The sequence below is a fragment of the Myotis daubentonii genome, chromosome 15 (genome assembly GCF_963259705.1).
Source record: "Myotis daubentonii chromosome 15, mMyoDau2.1, whole genome shotgun sequence".
NCBI lineage: Eukaryota > Metazoa > Chordata > Mammalia > Chiroptera > Vespertilionidae > Myotis > Myotis daubentonii.
Genome location: NC_081854.1, coordinates 52,231,744 through 52,259,393, shown reverse-complemented (window position 1 = coordinate 52,259,393; position 27,650 = coordinate 52,231,744). Strand labels below are relative to the sequence as shown.

Genomic DNA, 27,650 nt, shown 5'->3' with positions numbered 1-27,650 from the left:
TTGATCAGAGATGTGTGAATAATGAGGCTCTCTCTTCCACCCATTGCATCAAATCACACGGAGCCTCCAACTGTCCCACACGGCACCGCCAAAACTGTTCGGGACCTGCGGTACCCAGAGTTAGCAGGGGTGTGGGGATACCCGTAGACTGTAGGCGGACGGGACTGTGGCGGTGCCCCTGCCAAGGCCATCGGCCCGGCCACGCTGCGAGCTTCCTTCCTGTCCCGTTGCTGCCCCGAGCATCTCGTCCCCGACTTCGATGTATACAGCATTGTATCCTGTGTTCCCTCAGCGCTGGATTATCCACATTTCCCCCGCTTTCAAGACTCTTTGTACACATTGTACTTAAAACAGGCACCACGGGGTTTGGGCTGGTTTTGTTATGAGTGCAAAGTTTACTGTGGAAAACTTAGAACCAACCGGCCAGAACAAAGAGGAAAGTGCAAATCCCCAGAAACCTACCACCTTGACATTCTGTTGGCCCTCCCTTCCTCCCTTCTGTGCACAGGTTTGGACGTGTGCGCATTTTAACAAAACTGGGATGCTACCGGACATTGTGTTTTGTTACTGGCTTTTCTCAGTAAAATTCTTCTGAGCCGGGGTTTTACGGCTTCCTTTCTGATGAGGAACCACGTTATTTCTCCATGCTTAAGGCCCACGTGGGGTCAGCCTGGTGCTCTCGAGGCCCTTGGGGAGCCCAGGGCAGGGACAGGACCAGGGATGCAGGCATCAGAGGTGTGCAGGCTCCTGGGGTCGGACGGCTGGGCCCAAACACCCCTGATCTTGGGCAGGTGCGGGGAGCAGGGTCCTCGCCTGGGCCCTAATCTGGCTGTCCCAGCGGCTCACACCACCGCCTTGTGCCAGGCTCAGCTGGGAGCTGAGCCCACAGTCGCTGTCCCCTCGGGGTTCCGCCGCCTGTCTTGGCCCGTCCTGGACTGTCCTGAGCTGCCCTGGCGGGGCCGGGGGTGGGTGGAGTAAGACGAGGCCCTGAGGCCCCTGAGGATTGTGGGAAGAGCGGCGTGTGGGGCCAGCAGCCAGGGAGTTTTGCCTCAGTCAGGCTTTTGGCCCATGAAGCATCCTTGGTCCAGCCCTGAGCCTGGAGGAAACCCCTGCGCCCGGGCCTCATTGTGTTTTCAGGATTTCCTGCTTCCTGGCCGCCTAACCTATTTATGGGCCACAATGGCTGCCTCCCCGGAGGCCCCTACTGTACTCTGGGCCCATCCTCTGCAGGCCTCTGGACTCGGCCCAGCCCGGCCTGCCCTGGGCCAGGACTGTGAGGGGTGTCACCTCGCAGGCTAATTCAATGGATGAATGGGGTGCCAGGCCCAGGGCGAGGACCGGAGGCTCTCTCCCGGCTCAGCAAGAAGGAGTGTACAGCCCGTCCACCGCGGCCACTGTGCGATGGTGAGTGACGTGAGCTGACAGCGTGGTGACGGCTCTGGCCCCAACTTTCTTCTTTCACCTCCTCCCTCCGTTGTCTGGCCTTCCCTTGAGCCGCAGGTTCTCTCTCTTTGGAACAGGCCCTGCCTCAGGATCTTTGCTGCTCAGGTGGCTCTTCTGGCCTCTTCGGTCCATCCCGCGTCCTCAGCAGGTAAATCAGGCAAGATTTGGCCAATGGAGCACCGCTCAGCTCAATAACTCTTACTCAACCTGCAAGGCCCCACCTCCAATGTCCGCTTCTGGGAGGCTTTCCTGCGCCCCCAACACTGGGTCACACACCCCCACCCACCCCCAGCCCTGATCGCATCCTACAGGAAAGGCCGCGAGGTTAAGTTTGCAGGTCAAGCTCCCTAGAAGCAGAGCCAAAGAGCCCATGACGTGCAAGGGGTTAAGTGAGAGCCTCAATCACACAAAAGTGAGGAAAGCGGAACAGGGCAGAGGAGGAAGCCGAGCCAGACGTGGTTTCAGGGGAAACCTGGCCTCTGCCTGGTCCCCGGGAGCTTGGAATGGCACCAAAGACGTTGTGAACTCACCCGGCTGGCGAGGCTCAGTGGTTGAGCGTCAGCCCATGGACCAGGAGGTCACGGTTCTTTGATTCCAGGTCAGGGCACCTGCCTGGGTTGCAGCCTCGATCCCCAGTGTGGAGTGTGCCTTGCAGGAGGCTGCTGATGGATGACTCTCTCATCACTGATGTTTCTATCTCTCTCTCTCTCTCCCTCTTCCTTCCTCTCTCTGAAATCCATGAAAACATTTTTTTAAGTGACGTCTCCAGAGGCAAGAGGACAAGGCTGCTATGCCCTCACATCACTGCTCAGAACCTCCTGGGCGTTTCCAGGTAATGTGGTGCCCATCAGCCACAGGTAACCTCTGGTGGTGGTAGTGGCGGGGTCTCCAGCCTAGACTCCCAGGGGCTGGTCTCAGGGATCTCGGTCATCCAGCCCAAGGCCACGGTGTTTACCTGGGATGGGCGGCCAGGTGTGGAGATGGGGTCTGGGTCCCTCTAAGCAGGTCCACTCCCAGGAAACGGCGGGTCCTGAGGGGTGTCCAGAAGCCTCAAGCACTCCTATTCCCTGGACCCCCTCCGGGGAGGACAGGGAAGGTGCGATGGGCCGGGAAGAGAGAGGGGAAGGGGCATGTGTCTGTCACTAGCCCCTCCAGGAACAGTCAGTGCTTGGCGAGGGGAAGGGAGAACCCCAGCCACCACCTGGAGCGGCCTCAGAGGCGCCCTGAGTCAGGAGGGGCCCAGGCCTTGCATGAGGGGACAGGCAGCACCCAGGGGTGGGGGGCGGGGCCTTGGAGCCCCCAGGGAGGAAGAGGCCATGGCTCCCTCCCCATCCCTGTGCCCCGGTGAGGAGGCACCTGGGTCAGTGACCCTGCGGTCGGTCAGACAGACCAGGCTCCAGTCCCGGGTCCACCACGTACCAGCAGTCAGCCATCCACACCCCTGAGCCTCAGGCTCCTCCCTGGGAAACAGCGTGAGGGCAGCCTGAACCCCAGGGCTCGGGAACCCCAGGGACTCCCGCCCTTCCCACCTTGGCTTCTGTGACCCTGGCCTCAGCTCTATTAGGGAAATGGGCCAAGGGTCACACCCATATTTCAGATGCCAAAACCGAGGCCCCGTGGGGGCCAGCTCAGGCTTGCAGCCCCTGCCTCTCCCACCCCCATGGCTAAGGCGATGGTGGCCAGATAGCATGGTAAGTAAGTGCACACACACACGCGCGCATGTGCACACACGCGCGCATGTGCACACACACGCACACACGCGCGCACACACACCCTCTGCAGGGCCACCCTGGGCTCGGCAGGGCTAAGGGCGGGAGTTGGGGGCAGAGCGGGGTTTTCCAGCTGCTGGGCTCCTGCCAGAGAGGGAGGAGGAAGGCGCGGCGGGGGCAGGAGGGCGAAGGGGCAGCGCCGGCGCCTGTCCGTGTTCCACGGAAGCATCCGTTTTTCCCTGGAAACACTCAGCGGACGCGCCTGCCCCCCTCCCCCCTGCTGGCTTCTCCTGGCGCAGAGGCTGGGGGCGGAGAGAAGGCCCGCCCACCGAGGTGGGCCACGGAGGCTCCAGAACCCTGAGCCCCACTGTCCTTGAGCTCGGCCCCACCCACAACTCCGCCTGGAGCAGCGGTTCTCAGCCCTCTGGCCCTTTAAACACAGTTCCTCATGTTGTGACCCAACCATAAGATTATTTTCGTTGCTACTTCATAACTGTCATGTTGCTACTGTTGTGAATCGTCATGTAAATATCTGATATGCAAGATGGTCTCAGGCGACTCCTGTGAAAGGATCGTTTGACCGCCAAAGGGGTCTCGACCCACAGGTTGAGAACCGCTGGCCTAGAGGGAAACCGAGGCAGGTGGTCAGAAAGCCTTCCTCCACACTGGGTCCCCCCAAACCAGAGGAACACGGTGCCGCCCACGCCCTCAGGGGGCCACGGTGGCCGGTCCCCTTCCCTGTGAGTCTGCGGCTGAACCCAGGGCCGACTCTGCTCCTGTGCGACTGGGTCGGCCCATCCCCCCTCCGGAGTGGAGAACAGACTCACCCCCCTCCCCCCTCCAGGGAGGGTGCGGTGGGCCAAGGGCAGGGGGAGGGCAAGGCCAGCCAGGACAGGGGAGGAGTCCTCTGGCTTCTCTCTCTCTCTGCTTCCTACCCCCCCAGCTCTGGCCTAGATCTTTCTCTCTTCTCTTCCTCCCTTCTCCCCATTCCTCCCTCTCCCTCCTGCCTTCTATCCTCTCTCCCTCTGAGTCGTTTCTCTCGTGTTCCCTCTCATTATCTCTCTTTCTAGCTCCTCTCTTAAAAATATATATATTGTTTTGTTGGTTTCAGAGAGGAAGGGAAAAGGAAATAGAAACATCCCTGATGAGAGAGAATCATTGATCGGCGGCCTCCTGCAGGCCCCACACTGGGGATCGAGCCCGCAACCCGGGCATGTGCCCTGACCAGGAATCGAACCTTGACCTCCTGGTTCATAGGCTGACGCTCAACCACTGAGCCGCACTGGCCGGGCCTAGCCCCTCTCCTCTGTAGAGCTCTCTCACTTTCATTTTCCTCGGCTTCTCCATCACAAAAGCTCCCTTCTCTCTCTTTTTCTCTCTCTCTAACCCCCCCCCTCCAGCACCCCCTGCCACCTAATCAGCTGTCCTAGGAGCACACCCCCAAGCTGTTCCACCAGCTCCTTGGCCTGCCCCCCACCCCCACCCCAGGGCTCCCAGCCCCACTGGGGCGCCCCCAGCTTTCTGCTGCCCAGGCCAGAACCTAGGGCACTGTCCTGAGTTGCTCCCATTTATTCAACCCTTAGGCCTCATCAGGGGCTAAACCACCCCCCTCCTTGCCACCTTGGATGCCCACTGGCCCTGCTCTTGTCTGCTGTGCTCCCTGGCCCACCTCCTGGCTTCCCCTACAGCCCCCTCTGCCCTCGGGCTCACATCAGAGCCGGTGAGGGCCCTGCTCCCCCACTGAGGCCCTTCTCTGGTGCAGGACTCGCCACCCCGCCACCTCCCCAAGCACCTGCACCCACTCCTGCCCCGTCTCCACCGCGGGCACCCCTCCTCCAGGCGCATCCCTCCTGGGGCCTCTGCAGCGGACCTGGTGGGGAAGGGGGAGAGGTGTCCCTGAAATTACAGCCCAACCCCTTCGCTTTACAGGCCCCCCGTGGGGCCCTAGGCGGGCACCCCAGACCCCATGGGACAGGGCTCTTGGCTGGCGGGCTGGCTGCGTGGAGGGGCTCCTGGCTGGACTGTAAATCACCGCATTGTCCGCTGGGCCTTCTCGCCAAGACTGTACAAGGACGGACAAGAATCTGCCGGCACCCACCCCTCCGCCCGCCAGGCCAGGGGCTGGCACAGCCGGAGAGAATGGGGGTCTTCATGCCCACGGGCAGGAGGGCACCACGTCCCCTCCTGGGCCCCCGACAATGCCCTCTGGTGAAAGGGGTCTTTGTGATGCTCGCAGACTGGCCGGAGGGGACACAAAGGCCTCCCCAAGTGGGAGGTGGTGGCAGGAGGCTGGGGGGGGGGGGGGTGGCGGGAAGGGGAGGGGACCACAGGCCACAGTGGGGAGGCCTCTGGGCCCAAGGACCTGAGGAAGGAGCCGTGCGATGGCGGAAGGGAGCGAGGACACGCTCCAAGCGCAGCACAAGGAAGTGGCTTGAGTCGCTGCACCCTGTGTCCACCGGGGCCCTGACCTTCCCCAGCTGCGGGGGGCAGGGTCACAGAGGAGGGCGGGCCCCACCCGCGGACCCTGTTCTCAGGGCTGCCCTCACCCGTCTGCCCTCCCTGCTCCTTCCATCACGTGGCAGAGTGCCCCTGGGGCTTTGCTGTGCCCTCCCCCCTCCCCCTTCCTCCCCCTCCCCCGCCCCCCTCCCCCTCTTCCCTAAGAGTCTACCCCTCACCTTCTCTCAGGCGCCCACCTGGAGTTCCTTGATAACTCACACCCGTGTCTTCCCTCTGCCTCCTGCCCCAGTGCACAGCGAAGACTTGGAATGACTGACTAGACCCCTGGTCGGCAAACCGCGGCTCGCGAGCCACATGCGGCTCTTTGGCCCCTTGAGTGTGGCTCTTCCACCAAATACCGCGTGCGGGCGCGCACGTACAGTGCGATTGAAACTTCCTGGCCCATGGGCAGAAGTCGGTATTTTGTGGAAGAAGAGCCACACACAAGGGGCCAAAGAGCCGCATGTGGCTCGCGAGCCGCGGTTTGCCGACCACTGGACTAGACCCTTTCATTTCACTTCCCGCTTCTCCTACCTGAGGAGGCCCAGCAGGTCTCCACCTGAGAACCGGGTGGGGACTTTCCCAGCGCGGCACTGAGAGGTCGCATTGGGTTTCAGATTCAAGGCTGTCCGACCCCCAAAGCCATGCGTTTAACCCACGTGCTCCCGACCTCCCTGTGCAGACACCCACACAGGAGCCCCCTGCCTGGCGGGACCCAGGCAGAGAAGGGTTCAGCCCTTAGGGAGAGCTTCGGAGCAGCTCGATCCCTCCCCCGCAGGACGGACAGGTGAGGTTGTGAGGAGAGAGCCCCAGAAGAAACGTGGCCCTGCCTCTCTCAGAGGCCTGGACCCGGACCCGGCAGGAAGCCAGGGGTGGGGAGGAGGCCAGGGCAGGGTCAGCCCCCCTTGCCCTCCGGGAGGAAGAGGCTGAGCCAGGGGCTGCCAACGCTGTGAGTCAGCGTCCTTGAGAGCCAGGCAGCCCTGGGCCTGGCAGCGGGGAGGGCAGGGCTGGGTCCCTCTGAGGGTGGGGAGGGTGGGGGGGGTCTCCCCAGGGAAGAGCAGGAGGTGAGAGGCACTCCTCCCTGGAACCGTGTGCCCATCTGCACAGCAAAGGGTCAGCTTGCTATACCCTAACACCCTGCTCATGGCTCAGAGAGGCCAGGGGAATGTGGGCTGGTGGGGGTGGGATAGAAAGGGGGGGCAGGCAGCCTGAGGGGGAGGCAGGTAGTCTAGTGGGGCGCAGGCAGCCCCAAGCAAGCTCTCTGCAAGGACACGCTCTGCAAGGAAGAGCAGAGCTACCCAGGCCGGAGCCTTTTGGAAGCCCCTGCCAGACTGTGGTCTCTGGAAAAGGGGTGTCCTTGCAGAGAGCTTGCTTGGGGCTTCCTGCCCCCCCACTAGACTGCCTGCCTCCCCCTCAGGCTGCCTGCCCCCCCTTTCTATCCCACCCCCACCAGCCCACATTCCCCTGGCCTCTCTGAGCCATGGACAGGGTGTTAGGGAAGGGCAAGCTGACCCTTTGCTGTGCAGATGGGCACACGGTTCCAGGGAGGAGCGCCTCTCACCTCCTCAAGTTTCTGGGCGCCTCCAACTTCCTCCCTGGCAAAGCTTCCTTTGTTCTCCTGTCCTCCCCACAGAACTTCTCCTGGCCCCTCCATGCAGGCCCATGAGGGAGACCAGCCATGATGGTGCCAGGGAGGGTGATGAACCTCGGACAACCACCGTCACCATGACAACACTGGGAGCGCTGGGTCCTGCCCCAGCATGTTCATGCACTCTCTCTGTGAACCCCAGCACGCCCTGTGAGGTGCATGTCCCTGCTGTAACTCCCACTTCTGCAAAAGGGGAGGCTCGGCTAAGGGAAGGGCTTAGCTACCGGCCACTTGGCTTTCCCAGGCCCGAGTGGTCACGTCCACTCATCTCATTGCCCTACAGTGACCCCAGCGGCTGGAAGGGCAGAAGCCACCAGAGGGCAAGGTCTCCACAAACTTGCTTTCTGCTGAGAGGGAGGGGCAGGAGGGCCTGCTAGAGGAGGGGGACTGTGACCACCGGCTCCGGCCAGCCAGGCCCTACGGCAGCTCCTTCAGTGAGAGACACCCCTTCTTTTCCAAAGCCCCCACCATTGCCACAGGGACCTCCTTTTCCTCCCTCTGTTGCCAGTGGCCAATGTGGGGGTGCTGTGTCCACCTCCCCCAGCTCCTCCTGCCAATCGGACTACGCTCAGGACACCGACTCCGTTGTCTCTCAAGCCTGTTCCGTCCCTGGCCCATCACTGTCTCCTACAGCCCCCACCTCAGTGACGACCCCGTCCTGCGCCCCACACCCCCTGTAATTCATCATGCGGAGACCTCCCTGCCAGGCCCACCCACCACCAGGCCCCCACACGGCCATCACGGCTCCTGGTCAGAAGCCAGTGGACAACTCAAAATAACTATTTCCCTTCCCTCCAGCACAACTGTCCCTCCTGGGTAGGGACAACAGCTGCAAGGGATCAAAGGGGGGAATGGAACCGGGGAACCCCCCACCCACAGCCCACAGCCAGGCCCAAACCCACAGAACTGGAGGCTGGAGCGTCGAACATAGGGGTGAGGAGCCTGCCCCTCCCAGAGTCCTCTTCCCTGGGAATAGGAGGGGAGAGAGGGGAGCGGGAGGGCGGTGGCATCCCCAGCCCGCCCGCCCCCCCTCCACTCACCCCCGGCTTGGCCCACCTGTGGCCAGACAGGGCTTGCCTCCAAGCCTGGGATGCTGAGAAATGGGTCTGGCTGGTGTGGCTCAGTGCTTGGGCATCGATCTATGAACCAGGAGGTCAGGGTTCGATTCCCGGTCAGGGCATATGCCCAGGTTGTGGGCTCGATCCCCAGTGGGGGGCGTGCAGGAGGCAGCCGATCCATGATTCTCATCATTGATGTTTCTATCTCTTTCTCCTTTTCCTTTCCTCTCTGAAATTAATATATATATATAAATATTTTTTAAACGAATAGCCACAGGTGGCTAGTGGTTACCATAGTAGCACACTATTTAAACTCTATTTTTTAAAGGGCCACAAGCCTTTGCATTGCAGCCTGATCCCCTTTTCCAAGGGAGTTTGCACAGCCCTGAACGCCTTACAGGGTGATGGCGCGACCTAAGAAGAAATCTGTATTTTGGTCTTCCGCTCCAGCTCCTCACCAGAGCTCTTAAAACCTTTGTAATTTTCTAAGCAGTAAAAGGGGCTAGGAGCCTCTTTGGGCCTGGGGTTTGGACACAGAGCTCCTAAATCCTCTGGAATGTCCTGGGTGATAAGAGCCTTTTGTTCTAATCAGTGACTCCCCTCCCCCCCTTTGGGTGGGGGCTGGTCACCAGAAGAACCGAGCTGTGATGAGAAGCTGGAATTTTCAGCCACACTCCTCCTCTGGGGAGGGCAGAGGGACTGGAGCCTGAGTTAATCATTGATCCTGCCTACGTGATGGAGCCGCCCTGCAAAGCCCTCAAGTGCCGGCTTGCAGGCTGGGAGAGCTTCCAGGTTGATAAACATCCACATGCCCGGGCGGTGGTGCGCCCCAACTCCTCGGGGACAGAAGCTCCCGTCCTCGGGACCCTTTGGGACTAGGCCCTATTGCTCTCCTCAGCCGCTCATCTGTGCCCTCTCATCTCCTCTGCTATGTAATAAACTGGTGGCCGTGTTTCCCTGAGTTGAGTGAGCCAAGACAGCCAGTGATCAACCCTACGGAGGGAGCCTGGCAATGCCCAGTGTGGAGCCAGCCCAAACCGACGTGGACTTGCAACTGGTGTTTGGTGTTCAGTCTGTTGGGCCCTTAACCTCGGGGTCTGGCCCTAACTCCGGGCAGATGGGGTCAGAATGGAATTGTAGGACAGCCACCCAGCGGGTGTTAGAGAACCGGTCCCTGTGGGAAAAGCCCGCGTCTGCTGTGGAAGAAGAAAGGCTCGCTGGCCGGTTTGTACTCCTATCTGCGATTTGCTCTCACAGCCCACCACCAGGCAGCCCGCTGGGAGGGGGACGCCACTTCCGCCTACCCTCTCTGATGGTGGGAGGCGCCTGAATCACCGCGAATCTGAGGGGTCGGTGTCCAGTACCAAGAACAGAGGCCCCAGGCGTGGGAGGGTGCTTGGTGGGGCAAGTGAACACGAGGGCAGTCGAGGCGGCTTTGGAGGGGGACTCGGAACCCAAAGGCTAGAGTGCGTGGATCTGTCCTCCTGTGTTCACTGCCTTCCCTGTATTCCCTCCCCAAACACCAGGATTCAAGACTTAAGATGTAAAGGAAGAAAGCGATGACAGAGGCCTTATAGTTACTGCCCTCATGCAATAGTGACGCTCTCCACCCCTGTAATGAGGGTTCTGTCCAATGCGTTTCCACTCCCCCCGCGCGCCCCCCCCTGCAGCTTTTTTATTTTTTTGCTTTGCTTCAGACACCATGGAGACCAAGAGGCACATTTTTTCCAAGGCTCATGCTCCATCCAGATGTCCGCTGCCTTGTGGGTTTACAACTGGGAGCGCCCTGCGGCTTGCATTATGGGAAAATGTGTAGAGATGTAAGCTACCTGCTAGGCAGGGTTTTGTAGAAAGGGAACTGCAGGTGTTCGGGGAGGGGACCGGGGAGGTGGCAGATGTGCCCCGTGGCGGGGCTGCTGTATGCCTTCTTCCCTCCTAGCATCTGGCCTTTCTGCACTCGGAAGCTATCCCATCAATTCTTGTTCCCTCCAGTTTGGAGGAGCTTCTCAAGTGACAGAAACATCACAAATCATCAGGGGAAGCTGTTAAACATGTAGATTTCTGGGCCAGATTTAGATCTCCTGAAAGAGAATCTGCATGTTAATGAGCTGGGCCCCACGAGCCTGCATTTTAATAGGCCAGGGCGCAGTCATCTAAATCGAACTGTTTTAAAATTGAGAAATATAATCAGAAGAATAGCTTGGTGTACGTAATTGAAATAGTAATGAAGCGCATGCCCCTGTGTGAACACGACCCCGGTTAGGACATAGAGCCTCGGGGTCCCCGGAAGCCCCCTGAAGGGGGGTGGTCACTTGTGTCCCCCACCCCCCAACACTAGGTGAAGCACTCTCCTGAGCTTCGAGACACTGTCCCCTGCCTCACTTGAGGCTGTCGTTATAAATGCATCCCAGAATATATTCCTTTGCCTATTTAAAAATGGTGTGGAGCCCGGCCGGTGTGACTCAGTGGTCGAGTGTCGACCTATGAACCAGGAGGTGACAGTTTGATTCCGTCAGGGCACATGCCCAGGTTGCGGGCTCGGTCCCCAGTGTAGGGAGTGCAGGAGGCAGCCGATCAATGATTCTCTCTCATCATTGATGTTTCTCTTTCTCTCTCTCCCTCTTGCTTCTTCTCTGAAATCAATAAAAATGTATTTTTTATAAATCCTGTAGAAATGGGATCGTCTTTAATATATTGTGCCTTGCTGTTCTCAGTCTGCATTATGGTTGTGTGGCTGCCCTGTGGTGTTGCCACTCGCTGTATTTTGTCACTCTTCAAGGCTGCGTAGTATTCCATTATGTGGAGATAACACACTTGATCTATTGTCAGGCTAATTTTGTTGATGAGGAAACAGTGGGTCAGAAAAGTCCAGTAACTAAAGAGCCCAGTGCTGGGGTTAAATAGGCTGACTTTGAAACCAGCTTCCACCACCTGGGGCATCACTGTGTAAGCTTGGCCACTCTGATCTTTGTGCCTTGGTTTTCTCATCTGTGAAATGACAATAATTGCTCCTGTTTCCGTGTTGTGATGATTCAGTAAAACAAGTATATGGAAAGTCGTTAAAACGTTGCCTGGCCACTCAAAACACTTTCAGTTCAGGAATGGGAACTGGGATTCTTTGTACAGTTTCAATTTCCCATGAGCACGTATTGCTTTTATGTCCATTAGTTCAACACAAACCTTTGCCCCACAGCTTTTCTTTTTTTATTAAAAAAATATATTTTTTTATTGATTTCAGAGAGGGAGAGGGAAAGAAACATCAATGATGAGAATCATTGATCAGCTGCCTCCTGCACACCCCCTACTGGGGACTGAGCCCACAACCCGGACATGTGTCCCGACAGGAACCGAACCGTGACCTCCTGTTCATAGGTTGACACTCAACCACTGAGCCTCGCCGGCCGGGCTACCCCACAGCTTTTCAGCCTCAGGCCCTGGAGTTCAGCTAATGTGTGGTAAGGAGTGACAAACCAGGAAGCCCTCACTGCGAAGGCAGAGCTCAGTCCAGCCCCTGACCCCTCCTGAGGGGGACATGATCCGACCTAATGTCCTCTACAAAAAGGGCACAGCCAGCCCCGCAGGAGGCAGGGACGCCACCACCAGGGAGGACAGGGCTGGCCTCTGACTCCCGTCATGGGATTGGGTCCTCATTCTGCCCCTGCCACTCCTAGGGGCTAGCCCGTGCCTCTCCGGCTGCAGTGTCCTCATCAGGGCGCGAGGGGCTCAGAGGAGAGATCCAAGACCTTTTCCCGTGAGTTCCGAGCCCGAGCCTTTGGCTCCAGCTGCCGAGGTGCCAGGGAAATCCGCTCGGGTTCTCTGGTGCCCACTTGTCTCCTCCAGAGATGCCCAGGCAGGGGCTGGCCTGGCTGCAGGGAGGCAGCCCACGGGCCAGTGGCAAAGAGGGGCCCTGGAGGGTCTGCCCTCTCCCAAAATGAGCCCTGTTGGGAGTGGCTGTGCACCTGTCCCCCCCGAGTTCATGCCGTGAACTCACTCCCGCTGGGAAGGCGGTTCCTCTAAAGCGCCATGACTGCCGGGAGCTAGATAGGCGCCCGCCCGCTCCCGTTTCCACAGTCTGAGGTCACCCTGGTCCCCACAGCCTGTCCCTCCCGCCCCCTCCTGTGGCCTCACCAGTCATCTTCCTGGTGAGCTGGGAGCCAAGGGCCAGGCCGGGCAGCCGCTGGTGCCACCATGCGCGCTGGCCCAGGGCCAGCCTAGATAATTCATGGCATCACCCTGACGCCCCCTCACTTCCTCTCGGATGGCTATGAGAAGCATCTGGAAAGGCAACAGCTGCTGCCTTCCACCCCGGAGAGGGCGGTGAGGTAATGGCCATACATAGTCCGGCCAGCGCGGTGAAGGGGGCTGTGTGTGGAGGAGAGCACGTTACTGTCTTTCTCGGGCTCCAGGGCACTTCGCTGACACCCGGCACCGAGGGGAGAGGAGAAGTTAACCCGCTTTCCGGCTCCACAAAAGCATCTTTCATCCACAACAGACTCCAGATTGGAGGGAAGACCTCACTCCACAGTGGCCAGAGACAAGCAGCTCTGTGAATCCCCGACCCCCCCTCCTTTTTTGAGGTTCCCCCTGAAACCCAGGAAGCTCCGGAGACACATGGAGTCTAAGGCAGGAATGGAAGCACGGAGACTCGGACAACACTCAGATGTGACGCGCTGGCCCTGAAAGAGCAGTCACCTGGTCTGAACGGCCCGTGGCTCACAAAGGAGAGGGCGGCGCCCAGGGGGAAGGGGCTCCAGTCTGGTCGTTAGCAGGAGACAAAGGGCCTAGTATGAGCTGAGCCCACCTGCATGCCAGGCAGCGAACGACTGAGGGGAAATGGAACTGAGCCATGAGGTAGAGAGGGGCACCTTCGTCCACCCCCCCCTCCCGCAGCCCCTGCCCCCTCGCAGACTTGGCCGAGCTGGCCCGGAGCAGGCTCCGAAGAGGACGAGGAGCAGGTGCCCTCACCATTTCACTGCTCAGGAGGCAGGGATCAATGCCGACTGGCACTGCGTGCTCTCACCTCTCATCAAAGCCGAAGCGGCTCCGCCCACCACCCTGGCCTCTCCCGGTGGAAGGGAGAACGCGGTGCCTAGGATGGCCCTTCGTTCCTTCCGACTTCCACGTTTCTATTACATAAATGTTACCTTTTGAAAAATATTCTTCAGTGTCCAACAAAGCATCCAGGGGGTACCGTAACCATTCTCTCCAGATGCAATCACTGTGCTGTCCTTCAAGGTCATCTAGGTGCGTCTACATGTGCTCTTGTCTGCACCCCAACTGCTTCCCCAGGCATGATCCACATGTAGTGCGGGAGCGAAGGGTTTCACGTGCGTAAGTTAATTACCTGTCTAAGCCAGCGAGCCCCAGAATGAGTGCGAGTGGGCAAGTGCAGGAGGTTTCAGGTCTCACGTGATTTGTGCTTAAAGAAGCCGCTTTCCCTGAAGCCCCCAAGTCCAGGCAGGTACTTCCTGTGGAGCCTGAGTGGGAGGTGGTGCCCGCCCCAGCGCTGGGGGCGCTGCTGGTACAGAGACAATCGGACTAGATGTGCTTGGTCTTCAGTGACTCAGGAAGGTGCCTCGCTTAGTCCTGCACCATTCCTGGGTTTTTCCACTTGTTCATCTTGAAAGTTGTTCCAAGTCAGTATCTATAGCTCAGTCTTGTTCTAAGCGCTCACTGCCAGCTATTGCACAGCACGAATGCATGGGCCGGTCTTTGGAAAGAGTTCTATTTTCATCCCACAAAGAAAAGAGAAACGTCACCATTAAAAAAGACACAAACTAGAAACGTCACCATTAAAAAAGACACAAACGAAGAACAAATGTACAAACCAAGAATATAACATTTTATTCATTTCCAGATTATGAGTATTACAAGCATATACATATATTTAGATAATATATAAAACAAAGAACAAACCGTAGAAAGAGATTTTGGTCTGAAATGGACACCTTTAATTCTGTAAGCTCGTGGGAAGTTATCTCCCACGCGCTGGGGTGGCAGCGGGAAAAACGCCAGGAGCCCCGCATCCCCACTGTACTTACGATGCGTTACGTACGGCATGGTCACTGTGTCCGCGACAAGGGACACCAAGGAGTAGACAAAAGAACCACAGCACAGTGAACTAATAGAAATATTTGTTTTTCTGCATTGTCCTCCAGATAGTTTCCTTTAAAACTAAGAGTCGGGTCCAGGGTCTATCCCTTGAGTTGCATTCCAGTTATTGCTGAAGGGGAAAAAGAGGCATCCATTCAAGTTATCAGAAATAGATGGTCAGTGCCCTGACCCCCTAGCTCTGTGGCACGCAGGATGCTGAGCTGCAGGAAATGCACACGTCAGCAGCAGCAGCAGGTAGCGCTGCCATCGTGTCAGAGGAGAGAGCAACGGGCTGATAAAGAGGTTCCATGGACCCTGGCCAGTTTTTCTCAGTGGTTAGTGTTGGCGTGTGGGTCAAAGGGTCAAGAACATGTACCTCAGTTGCGGTTTGATCCCCAGCACTGGTCGGGCATGTGCGGGAGGCAACCAATTGATGTGTCTCTCTCACATCAATGATTGTCCCCCCCTCCCCGCTCCCTTCTCCCTCCCTTTCACTCTCTCTAAAAATTAATGGGAAAAATACCCTCCGGTGAGGATTTTTAAAACAGTGGTTTGATGGGTGCCTGTGACTCCCTGCACCCCGAACGCCCAGGAGGGGCAGGATCACCTGTGGAGGTGGAGGAGCACAACAGAACCTTCCAGGCTCATTCCTGACTCGCTGCTGGCGGCGGGAAGACTCACGTCTTACGATGGAAAGGCACCCCATTCTCCACGCCAACGCAGAGAGGCCGTGCAGCCGACCAGGGAGAGCACTTTCCAGGACACAGCCTCCCGACCCACCGCCTGGCCTCCCTCGGGAGTCCTGGCTGCTTACCTTCCCCTTGTTCTGAACTGGGAGGTAGAGTTTGAACTCCGCTGGCAGTTCATCCTCTGAGTACAGCCTGTCTGAGAAGTAAACCCGGCGGATGCGGCAGTTGGCGTGGATCTGTGGGCGCCAGGCTTATTTTGAGAAACTCAACGTAACTGTCCTTCCTCATCTCCCGGTCCTCCTAGAGCTCCCCCACCCCACGGTGCTGTCCGAGCGGCATCCCCGGGGCGTCTCCTGCTTGGCCTGGGGTGGATTCTGACAAGAGGGATTTCCTCGCCATATTCTCCCGCTACCTCTGAGCAGAACCCCCTGCGCTTGGGGGCCTGATCCAGAAACCCACTCTTCTGTCATGTGGACCCCAGCCAGTGACAGAGCACCCCCGTCCCACGTGGGCTCCATCGGAAAGGGCCTGGCACCTGCACTCTCAGGGTCTCGATGTAGTTGGTGCCGTACGCCCGTCGAGTGAAGTCGGACAGGTTGAACTGAATCTGGTTCCAGCCGTCATCCAGCCGCATGGGCATGGTGCAGATGAAGGGTTTCACCCGGGTGGTGCTCTGGTAGTTACTTGCCCGAAATCGCCGACGCACATTTTTGTCGTCTAGTACCTGTGAAATGGAGACAAGAGTCATGCTCCCTCCACCCTGGAAGAAGCTAGCAATCTGGGTAAGGCAAGGACCTGAACTTCCACAGCCCTGATTTCCAAGGCTGAGGCCCAAGGGAGGATAAACAGACCAGACACAGGTCACACTGGATGCAGATGGCCTGGAAGGAGCAAGTTTATCTTATTTGTTGCCAAGACAACACCAGCTGCTTATGACATATGACACACCCACCCGCCAGGCTCTCAGGCCATAGAATGACTTCATAAACATTCTTCCCTTTGAAAATAAAAACTACGAGAAATAGCCTGGCCGGTGTTGCTTAGTGGTTGAGCGTGGACCCATGCACCACATGGTTCAATTCCAAATCAGGGCACATGCCCAGGTACAGGCTTGATCCCCAGTAGGGGCGTGCAGGAGGCAGCCACTAGAATAGAGACCAACAATAACTCAGTATTAAATAGTTACTCCCCAAATGAACACTACTCTAACCCTTAAGTTTTGAAATCTTATCGCTATAGTTAAATTTACCGTTTCTTTAAAAACTCGGCATTAAATTATGATTACTAATACCAAATGTATGTCAAAATAATAAGGGCTGAGTCAAGTTTACGGCACAGGCAGTAAAGAAGACATTTTCCTACAGGCTGATGGGACACCTCCCTGGCACAGCCAAGAGCATGTACATTCATGTGCGCACACTTACCTGTACTTCAAAAGTAAAGTATTTCTTCAGGTTTTTAATAATCATGACAAGGAATGGAAGTTTAATTCCTAATGTCTTCTTTGGGTCTGCAGGGCACGTGATGTATGTGGTGCTGTAGAGAAGGAAATGCCAATAAACACACTACTGATCCTTTCCTCTGTGTACGCACAGCAACAACCCACAGCCCAAGAGGATAAATCGAAAGGCAGATCTACTAGTTCCAGACACATCAGCCAATGAAGCCCTCAACCCTTAAGTCAGCTAATGCTTTAAAAACCGCTGGACTCCGGCCCTGGCCAGGTGGCTCAGTTGGTTAGAGCATTATCCCATACACAAAGGGTTGAGGGTTCGATTTCTGGTTAGGGAACATACTTGGGTTGCAGGTTCGATCCCCAGTCAGGACGTATACAGGAAGCAACTGATTGATGTTTCTTTCTCACATCATTGTTTCTCTCTCTCTCTCTCTCTTCCCCCCCTTCCTCTCTCTCTAAAAATCAATAAGAACATATTCCCGAGTAATTAAAAAAAAAAAATGCTGGACTCTGAAACAAAAGCTCAATATAGGACTAGACACCAACAATAAAATACCTGAAAAGCAAAACCAGACCAGTGGATCTGAGGCAGTTCTTCCAGTGAGAGAAGATCTACTTCTGGTATAAGAGAACCAACAAATGATAGGAAGCCAAAACTAAGACCATTTTGGCACCAAAACCCACAATGGCCACCCCCAACACACACACACCTTGGTTAAATATTAATAATATCTAATATTTGCACAGCGCTTAACATGTGCTAAGCAGATTCTACTAGTAAGTGTTTTATCCACATTCACTCATTTAATCTGCACAATAACCCTTCAGGAAAGATGTACTGTTATCCCCATTTTACAGATGAGGAAAGAAAGGCCAAGGAGACGGAGGAACTTGCCAAGTTACAGCTCTAAGCAGCAGAGCTGGATTCACACCAGGTGGCCTGACCAGACAGCCTGTGCCTTTCGCCTCATGAGGTATACTGCCTCCTTGGACAGTGTCTCTAGGAAAACAGAGTTCAACCTACCTGACATTTGTTCCTTCAATCTCCAGCACCAGGGACTGGATGTCATTATCAGTGATTCTTTTGATGTGGCCATTCCGCACCTAAAAGGAAGAAAATTAAACTGGTTAGTACTGAAATATTTGGCAACAACTTTAAGATTCTGAATGGGACCGTTTAAAGAAAACCACAGTGGCCCAGAGGGGGATAGCACGGAAGTCTGTGACATGCTATGTTGAAGCTTATGTGTAAGCAAACCAGGCTATTACTGCTATGCCGGGTCCCATCAACCACCACAGGAATCACAGGGAACTCAGCAACCTATAAATCAGGATAAATTTCTTCCCGAAGAAATCAGCTCCATTCATTCAGCTAACATTTAATGAGTTCCTACTATGCATTAGAACATTCATATACATTCTCTCACTTAATCCCTCCCACACAACAAAAATCACAAGGCAGGTGGCACTGTTTCCACTTTACACATGTGGACATCGACACCCAGGGAGTGCAGATGTCAGCTCCTAAGTCAGAGCGTCAGGACGGCGACCAGGCCGGCCACTGCTCCAGGCTGCCTCACTCTTCTTCAGCCAGAAAGGCAGGTGCTGAGTGTCACTGAGGAGGGGCAACCAGAACATAAGCGCTACTCCCCCAGGTTTACTCCTACTTCATGCTTCCTTACCTTCTCTCCCCTGAGTTTCTACTTTTTCAGGTATGAACTCAAGTCCCATCTGTGCCCCACACAGAAGCCTTCATTAGCATTTCCAGCCCACACTGACCTCTCCGACTTGTTTTCCTGGCTTAAATAGCCCACACTACGCAATTCAGCTCTTCATCCTACCTTGTTTTGTATTGTTTGCTGCATATGTAGGAGGTATATGAGGGGAAGGAGTCAATATTCGATACAGGTGCCTCCTCTCAAAATATTTAGGAAAGAAGAATTACCTTCAAGCAATCAACTCTTAAGCACCTAATATGAACAGAGCAGAGATGTGCAAAGATACCTCAGAGACAGGGCTGGACTGCCAGGGCTGAACATATTAACACCTGAAAAGGATCAACAGCTTTAGAGCAGGACTCATCAGAAAGACAAACGTGGTCTTTTTCTAGGGACGGTGAGACGGGCTGTGTTGGGCTGTTTGTCGAATTCAATAATTGTTCATTTGGCTTCCCATCAGATTCCCATAAGGGAGAGAACACAGTGTCCAGTCCGTCTGATAGATGTATTTTTCTTTCCTTTTTTTGTTAATCCTCACTTGAGGATATTTTTTCCCCACTAATTTTAAGAGAGAGTGGATTAGAGGAGGAGAGACAGAGAGAAACATCGATGTGAGAGAGACACATTGATTGGTTGCCTCTATTTAGTAAGCGCCCCAACCAGAGCTGGGCATGGAACCTGCAACCGAGGTACATGCCCTTGACCGGAATTGAACCCCTGACCCTTCAGTCCACGGGCCAACGATCTAATCACGAACCAAACCAGCCAGGGCTAATAGTTGTCTTTTTCACCATAGGTTATTAATAATGTCATCCTATTTTTAAACACCAGTCTCCGAGCTCTGTTACTGTGAACTTGATCCACTTGTGGTGTGCTTGGCGTTCTCCAGGTGACATCTGCTATCACTGGCCATCTTTTTCTACACGTTGCAACTGAGTCTTATCTTCTCAAAAAAGTGTAAGCTCAGGGGTAGGGACCAAGTATTAAGCATCATTTGTATCGTCTACAATGCTTAGTACTGTGCTAGGCATACGGTAAGCACTCAAATATTTGCTGACTTCTGGACTTTGTCACTCTAAGAGCTGGCACATATGAATAGTTTCAAGAAGGATTTTAAAACATTCCTGGATAACATATCCACCATGAACTACTAACAGGAAGCCAGAGATCCTGGGTGCCTCACACCACAGAGCCCAGGAGGCTGCCAGCAGGAATGCTTCCCCACAAATCATCTTTTAGTGCCACCTTCAGAGACAGAGTGCGGGGTGGACGGGTCCGATCTCTGCCAATGTGGCATTTCTTGGTTCTCAAGACACAAATGTCACATTGACGTGCTTCTCAAACGAAGCTGCTGACATCAAATGCCCTCCTGCTTCGGATTCTAGGCCTCGTGCCAAGGGAGATTAAGAGCACAAAGCTTGGATCTGTGTAGCATATGCCACCACTGCCCACCTCATCCCCCACAGGAACCCTCCCATCCAAGTGGCGATAGCCCTCTAGTTGCCGGCCCACAGCTGCTGGGGAACAGCAGGCGGTGTTGGTGAAGGAGGACTTAGTCAGGACATTATTTCCAAATCATGTGATGATAAGAGCTGGCAGTATTCTAACAAGATGCAAACACCAATTCTGTAACATACCGCTAATTATTCCCTGTAATCTAGCTTCATTCTTTCCTTAAAAGGTAACTAAGGCAATACTCAAACAGATGATTAAATTGAAAGGATTAAGTATTTAGTGCCCATAGGCTACTATTGCTAAAGTGCAAATTGTTGCAATTTATCCAACACTGTTTCAAAGCACTGGCCGCAGATCTTACATCCCACGGCCTCTCACTCAAGAAGGCCTAGCGGGCTTCACAGGGCGGGAGCACGGGCAGGAGCGTTAGGGAAGCTGCCTCTATCATCTGTTTCGACTTTCAACGACTTCCTAAAGAGAACTTTCTCTCAGCCACATGGCAACAACCACACTCGCAAACTTATTTCTTACAAAATTAATGAATGTGGCCCCCAAACAAGAGAACTCAGGGGAACCGAGGCAGCTTTTTTGAAGGGATGCCGATCAGTCTCGCGTTTCAGCCTGGCTGGTGGTGAGACAAGCTAAGGAGAGTTTTGCCCAAGAAGCAAGCTCAGGCCTCAAAGAAGAAAACACAGTATTCTCACATCCCAAGCTGCCAGCGCTATGAAATCAAATTATGTTGATCTATCAGTGAATGATGATTTTTCCCTTTATTGAAGTTCAAGGGCTGCAAATACAAACTCATGGGGAGAAAAGGATGGAGGTAGATGGAGATGCGATTAATCAGAGATGTGAGCACTGAGAGGGTGCGAAACCTCCCACGCCTCTTCTCTGGGCCCTAGAACTAGGATGGGAAGGGGAAGGAGTGTGGGCAAGCTTCCTACCCCCCTGGCAATCTGGCTCATGTCTACTGCAAGGTCTTCCAGGAAGCAACCCCCTCCTCAGTCCCGCTTCTGACCAACCCTGATAACAGGACACATGGCCTCAGAAAGCATCCACTTCCTGTCCTCAGCCCCTTCCAGGTCAGAGGTCGCTCGGCAGGCCGGCTTTGAAATGAAGATAAGATGAGCCGGTCAGCATTTACTGCTCATGGTGGAAGCAGGTTTTCTTTTACTTCCCTCTCTAAATTAGAAAGTGCCAATTATTTGTGACATTAATTCTTTTTTATTTCATAACACATCCCCACTATCAAAGTGTGGCCTACACGTGTTTTATCCCCCAAATAAATAAGTAAATAAATAAAGCCAATCTTACAGTTGTTAAAAGTTCACCAACTCCCCAAGCGATGAGCTGGAGGTACTTTAGGAGCCTCAGCACCCAGGCAACTGACAAGTGCCAGTCAGAATGGTCCTCAGCCTCTGCCGACTCCAGGAAGGGCACATCCAGCCTTTCGTGCAATCCCTCTCCCAGGCTTTCCATCGTTGCTGGGGCAACTAATAAGCAACACTGACTTAAGCCCCAGGGAGGAGGGTCAAGCTGAGGGGGAAATACTACTGGGAGGAAGCTGGCCAATGTTCTCTATTTCTACAGGTGCGTTAAAAATAACACAGGAGTGGTTTCCATTTCCTACCCCCACCCATTTCTTTTTTTTTCTGGTTCCACCCACTTATCCTGGCAGACAGCTGAGCCCCCAGCCATCTGGTATCCTAGTCTAAACGACACATGTTCCAATTTACAGTGAGCCATTAGCGCTGTCCGTTTCAGCAAAACCAGCTCTGCTAGGGGCTGGGCTCCCTCCGAAAATGGGCAGAGGGAGACCTCTGTGGGGAGAGCTGGGCATAGCTCCGCCGCAAGGCCTTGGCCTCCCAGGCTCCAGCGGGTCACTCCGCAGGGCAATCAGACAGCAGCCAGGCAACTCGGGGCGCGTGCAACACACTCTGCCCTCAAGTAAGGACAGTGGTGTGCGTTGTTAACCAGTATCTTTGTAACAGCGCATCCCCAGGGCAAGTGTCACTAAAACCAGGCCTTTGCCCAATTATAGGAAAAGCTGTTACTCAGAACAATGGAGAACACCATCAGACTGACCCAGGGAAAGTCTGAAAAAAAGAGCTTTCCTACCTTCATGTCCGAGTGCTGTCAATTCTACTACTGGAAATTGCATCAGTTTAACATGGACCAACAAGGTTCACTCATTAGAAGCTGGGGCGTGGGAGCTTCTTTCTGGAGACTTCGTTCACTTTTTAAATTAGGAACAGGAAATGGGAATCTAATACCATCCAGCAACAGCCACAGAGACTCTGGCTCTAATATTGAGCTTAGGAATAGGGGAGGGGCAGCAGCTGAGAGAGAGCCGAGGTGAGAGGAGACAGACAGAGAAGCCTGTAGGAATTAACATTCTCACCTACTAGGCTTTTAGGATATTACCAGTGAGGACAGAGAATGTGTTACACAGGCCGTCAGTAGTAACAAAGCTCCTGGTATTTTCTTTACAAATCAGAAGCAATGTTTACAGTACACATAAGAGTCCTTTAATCAATGTAATACTTACAGGCCCAGAAATTAAGGAAACCTTAAGAAACCCCTAATTTCTCCTAAGCTCTTGGTTTGAAAAATTGCAAAGCTTATTAGAAAGCTCCCAGTCTAGCCAGGAATACAGATCCTAAGAAGCTAATTTCTATTGCCTAGCTGATTTGGCTCAGTGGATAGAGCGTTGGACTGCGGACCAAAGGGTCCCAGGTTCGATTCCGGTCAAGGGCACATGCCTGGGTTGTGGGCTCGAGCCCCAGTTGGGGGTGTGCAGGAGGCAGCTAATCAATGATTCTCTCTCATCATTGATGTTTCTCTCTCTCTCTACCTCTCCCTTCCTCTCTGAAATCAATAAAAATATATTTTTTTAAAAAAAGAAGCTAAGCCCTAACCAGTTTGGCTCAGTGGATAGAGTGACAGCCTGCGGACTCAGGGGTCCCAGGTTCGATTCCGGCCAAGGGCATGTACCTTGGTTGCGGGCACATCCCCAGTGAGGAGTGTGCAGGAGGCAGCTGATCGATGTTTCTCTCTCATCAGTGTTTCTAACTCTCTACCCCTCTCCATTTCTCTCTGTAAAAAAATCAATAGAGCATCATCCCGATACACCAGGGTTTTGGGACGATCTATCTCTGGTCAGGCACATACAAGAAGCAATGGAAGAATGCATAAATAAGTGGAACAACAAATCAATTTCTCTCTGTCTCTCAAAACAATACATTAAAAAAAATTTTAAAAACCAAGTGTGATTGAGTATGATGAAAAGGAAGGAGAAATTCTGCAAGGGGACAGACATTAACCCAAGGGAGTGCTTGTAAGCTGTGGCCTAGAGACTGAAGTAGAGGTGGAGGCACAGGTCCCAGCAGAGGGACCAGCAAAAACAAAAGCCTGAATGAAGGTGAGAGAGAACACGGCTCCTTTCAGTTCAGTAGGTTCAATAGACGGGAGTCCAGGACAGGTGAGCCAAGGGCAGGTGAGCCTGGAGAACTAGGTAAGCAGGCACTAGACCAGTGACGGCGAACCTTTTGAGCTCAGCGTGTCAGCATTTTGAAAAGCCCTAACTTAACTCTGGTGCCGTGTCACATATAGAAATTTTTTGATATTTGCAACCATAGTAAAACAAAGACTTATATTTTTGATATTTATTTTATATATTTAAATGCCATTTAACAAAGAAAAATCAACCAAAAAAATGAATCCGCGTGTCACCTCTGACACGCGTGTCATAGGTTCGCCATCACTGCACTAGACCATGCTAAGGGTTTTGGACTGGGAAAGCCATGATAAAATGATTAAATTACATATCCTGATATCAGAAGTCTGGGCTTCCGATTCCTCAGCATCTGAATACTGAGCTCAAATATAAACTTTTTTACTCTTGAGCAAAACCCTCTGTTTCCTGCCCTATTTAATATTGTATGCTATAACTCTGTTGCTAAGCATTCATATACATCTTCATTTCATCTCCATAACCAGGAGAGAGAGGGGGCATTACTGTAAGAGGAGAAAACTGAGGAGTTAAGCACTTGCCCAAGGTCACACAGCAGAGGACCTGAGACAGACCAGGCCACAAATCCAAGGTGCCTGATGACACTCCAGCACTGGGGTTTCAAGGTCAGAGACTACTCCTCCCCTTTAGGAACTTGTAGTCTAGAGGGAGATACCTCACTTACGCTCTCAATGAAATGTTTAAGTTGAGATTTGAAGGATGAGAAGGGGAGAGGGGCTGTGAATCTCAAAGAGTGGGATACAAATGTAACCACACCCACAAATACGGAGTTTGCAAATTCACGGGTATTTTGAATATGACATTCACTCCTCACATTCATAAGGAGACACAGAGCCTAAGCAGAAACCAAGCCTAATTTTTCCAAGATTATTCTTCGCAGAAAACAAATCACAGGAATTCTCTCTCCATAAACTCAGGAAGGAAAATAGTAAAATTTTGAGAAATCAAAATAATAATTGAAAATATGCATTAGAGCCAATATGATGTGCTTACTGGTAAAGGTTGGGATCATTTTGTTGTTAATCCTCTCCCAAGGATATTTTTTCCATTGATTTTTAGCGGAAGGGAGGGGGAGAGACACAGAGAGAGAAACACTGATGTAAGAGACACATCGATTTGTTGCCTCCTGCACACTCCCAACCCGGGGCCGGGGATGGAGCCTACAACCGAGGTATGCGCCCTTGACTGGAATCAAACCGGAGACCCTACAGTCGGAGGGCCAACACTAACCACGGACCCAAACTGGCTAGGGCCAGGGTCACTTCTTGATCAATGTGAATAGTCCTTTCTTTTCTCCATCAAGTTTTGCCCTCATCCCCAGCAGGGAAAATACTTCTCCAATTCTGTATCTCCTCAAATCTACACAATGTCTGTCACTTAGCTGTTGTTCAATAAATCTTTGATAAGTATATCCATTCCCAGGCTTCCCTGGACCAAACTGGATTCCCAACACGTCCTGAGGACCTTATGGTACAGCGAGAAAAGGCAGGTACAACAACGCCTGTGCATCTGACCCCAAGCTTTCTCTTTTTCTCCCATTCCTTCCCTTGCCCCAGGGGAAAAATTTTGCTTAAAATGAGTGTTCTTCTACAGCAGTGGTTCTCAACCTGTGGGTCGCGACCCCTTTGGCGGTCGAATGACCCTTTCACAGGGGTCGCCTAAGACCATCCTGCATATCAGATATTTACATTACGATTCATAACAGTAGCAACATCACAGTGATGAAGTAGCAACGAAAATAATTTTATGGTTGGGTCACAACATGAGGAACTGTATTTAAAGGGCCAGAAGGTTAAGAACCACTGTTCTACAGTTTTCTTTGCCAAAATTTACTCCATGTACTCCACCAGTTGATCTAGCAGTTTTCACGTGTTTATGTCATTCGGGTACCACCCGACCTCTAGTGGCGTTGTTAAGGGACACAGTGTGCCATGGTTACTTTGCTTCTATGTTCCATGTGTAAACACGTTGACTAGTCAAAAAGCAGCATTAGAAAAATAACTACAGAAGAGCAAGCCCAGAAGGGTTCAATGGGCAACTCTAATCCAGGTTTCACGCCCCAGAACTGCTGAGGTCCGAGCACTGGATTCTCAGTGTAAGGTCTCCTCCATCGCGTCCCACTCTCTATCTCATTGCCCTACACTGGCACTTGGTTACAACTCCAAGTTCAAGGGGCACACAAGGCCACTCTCCCCATAACTGAGTCAAGCCACAGCTGAGAAGCCTTGCACAGTTCCCAGTTTCCTGGTCCCCTGGCTGCGGGTTCGCTTCGCGGGGTCTGTGAGGTTTGATTCCACTGTGAACACAAGCACGCGCCTGGAACCCTTAGTGACGTAGGAAAAAGGTGAAGGAACTGCTCTCCTGTGCAATACTCTGGGCATGAGCTCTGGGCGGCGGCGGTCCGGTCCCCACGTACGCACAAGGCCCAGACCTGTTACACTCCAGTCTTTCAACGACCTTTTCAAAAGGACATTGTGATCTGCCACCTGGAAGCTGCTCGCAGAACGCAGGGCTCCCCAGGGGTCGCAGGCAGAAGGCGGTCCCCGTTCTCTCCCAATGGCTGTGCAGCCCGACACACTCACCGGCGGGTAAAGGAAGACAGAAAAGTCGTTCTGAGGTGAAATCCCCAGTTCTGGGCTTCACCACCAGTAAACCTCTCACTCAGGTTATTCCGCTTTCATTCTCCCCGGGGAGAGCATGACCACTGTTAGACCCTCAGTGACCAGCCTCCCTCCCACAGTCAGCGCCAACCTTCCCGTCTACGAAGGAGAGGGTGCAGCCAGCTGACTGTGAGGGAGTTTGCATGAGAAATGAAATGTCAAGGTAACAAAACGCAGACCAACCCTCAGGCTGCCAGACACACACGCCCCCCACTGCACATCTCCAAAGAGTGGAGGGGCCATGGCCTCCTGGGTCAGTGTCGGGGCCATCCTGTGGATGCCCGAAGAAAGCCCCTGGGCTTGGATGGGGCTGGGGGTTTATTCATGCCGACAAGACTCCATCACCACCCTGCAATTTCCCTGCTGGAGAAGGCAGGCACTGAGGGGGGGCAGGCCACAGGCCCCGGTCACCCCGAGTGTGCAGCAGGTGCACGGTCTGACCCGTTTGGAATCAGTAAGGGGGGGGGGGGGCGGCAAGCGAAGGAAGCCCAAATAGAACTGGTTCTGGAACAAAAGCTCCGTGTCTGGCCCTGACCGGTTTGGCTCAGTGGATAGAACGTCGGCCTGTGGACTGAAGGGTCCCGAGTTCGATTCCGGTCAAGGGCATGTACCTGGGTTGCGGGCACATCCCCAGTAGGGGGTGTGCAGGAGGCAGCCGATCGATGTTTCTCTCTCATCCATGTTTCTAACTCACTATCCCTCTCCCTTCCTCTCTGTAAAAAATCAATAAAATATATTTTTAAAAAAGAAGAAAAAAAAAAGCTCCGTGTCTGGCGCCCAGCACCGCGCCTGGCACCGGGCAGGGTATCCGTCCATATTGCTGAGATCCGTGAACAGCAGCTGCTTTCATCTCTTCGTTTCCAAAACAACCGCCAGCAAGTGTGTGCCTGTCGGGCCGTGCGAGGCCCTATGGACGCCGCCGGGTACAGACGGGGGTACAGACGGGGACACCCCAGCTCCGAGGAATGGACGGACCAGGTCAAGTCTGCCGCGAGGAACCCCTGAGCGAACCACACAGCTCGGCCCCTGGACACCTAGACCCCAGCCACTCCCACCGAGACGGCCCCCCGGCTGTTTTACACGGGGCCCCCGCCCCCCCAGCCGCGGCCCCTGACCTTCTTGTCCCAGATCTGCAGCGGCTTGCTGCCGATGCTGTAGAGGATGGAGAGGAAGCCGCTCTGGAACGTGTTCTTGAACATCTCGCAGGCGGCCTTCTCCTCGGCCGCGCCGGAGCGACCTGGCTACGGACCCCAAGTGGCGAAACAGGGGGGGCCGGCTCAGGTTCGAACAAGGGACGCTGAGCGACGGGCCTCGGGGTCGACAGCCACCACCGCCTGGACTCGGGACGCCACGTCCGGGAGCTTCCGCTCTCACAAGAACGAAGCCGGGCCGGGACGGGAACCACAGCAACTGCCGCCCGCGCCGCGCTCCCCGCCTTAAGTGGAGGCGGCGAGCCGCCCGTAGCTTGACGTGGATCCCTCCGCCCACTTGGGCCCGCCCCCTTGGAGCGCGGAGCCAATCCCGCCGTGGGGATCGCGGACTTCCTGTTCCTTCCGCCCGTGAGCCCCGCCCTAGTTCCGCCTCCTCGTGAAGAGAACGCCTTTGCCGAGGGACTATTTTTCTCCGTCGTCATCGCAGAGCTTTTGGAAGCGTAAGGAGACGTGACGATAGAATGTGTTTTCGACACTTGCGT

At 54.2% G+C, this 27,650-nt stretch overlaps 1 protein-coding gene across 1 annotated transcript; it reads right to left on the bottom strand.

The window, feature by feature from the left end:
- Window positions 1-14,175: 14,175 nt before the first annotated feature.
- On the bottom strand, window positions 14,176-27,408 carry CFAP20 (cilia and flagella associated protein 20). Its single transcript, XM_059667913.1, has 6 exons — window positions 27,073-27,408; window positions 17,617-17,696; window positions 16,561-16,672; window positions 15,672-15,860; window positions 15,262-15,372; window positions 14,176-14,577 (listed from the first exon to the last, which is right to left on the bottom strand). The coding sequence occupies exons 1-6, from the start codon at window positions 27,154-27,156 to the stop codon at window positions 14,572-14,574; spliced, it is 582 nt and encodes a 193-aa protein (XP_059523896.1). The 5' UTR covers window positions 27,157-27,408; the 3' UTR covers window positions 14,176-14,571.
- Between the last annotated feature and the right edge of the window lie 242 nt (window positions 27,409-27,650).

Bases quoted from the DNA above. Each gene is read 5' to 3' on its own strand.
- CFAP20 (XM_059667913.1), bottom strand. From the start codon at position 27,156: ATGTTCAAGAACACGTTCCAGAGCGGCTTCCTCTCCATCCTCTACAGC. The intron at 16,673-17,616 runs GTAGGTTGAACT...CCTTCTCTACAG, and splicing joins ATTGAAGGAACAAATGTCAG to CACCACATACATCACGTGCC. The intron at 15,861-16,560 runs GTAAGTGTGCGC...TCCATTTCACAG, and splicing joins ACTTTACTTTTGAAGTACAG to GTACTAGACGACAAAAATGT.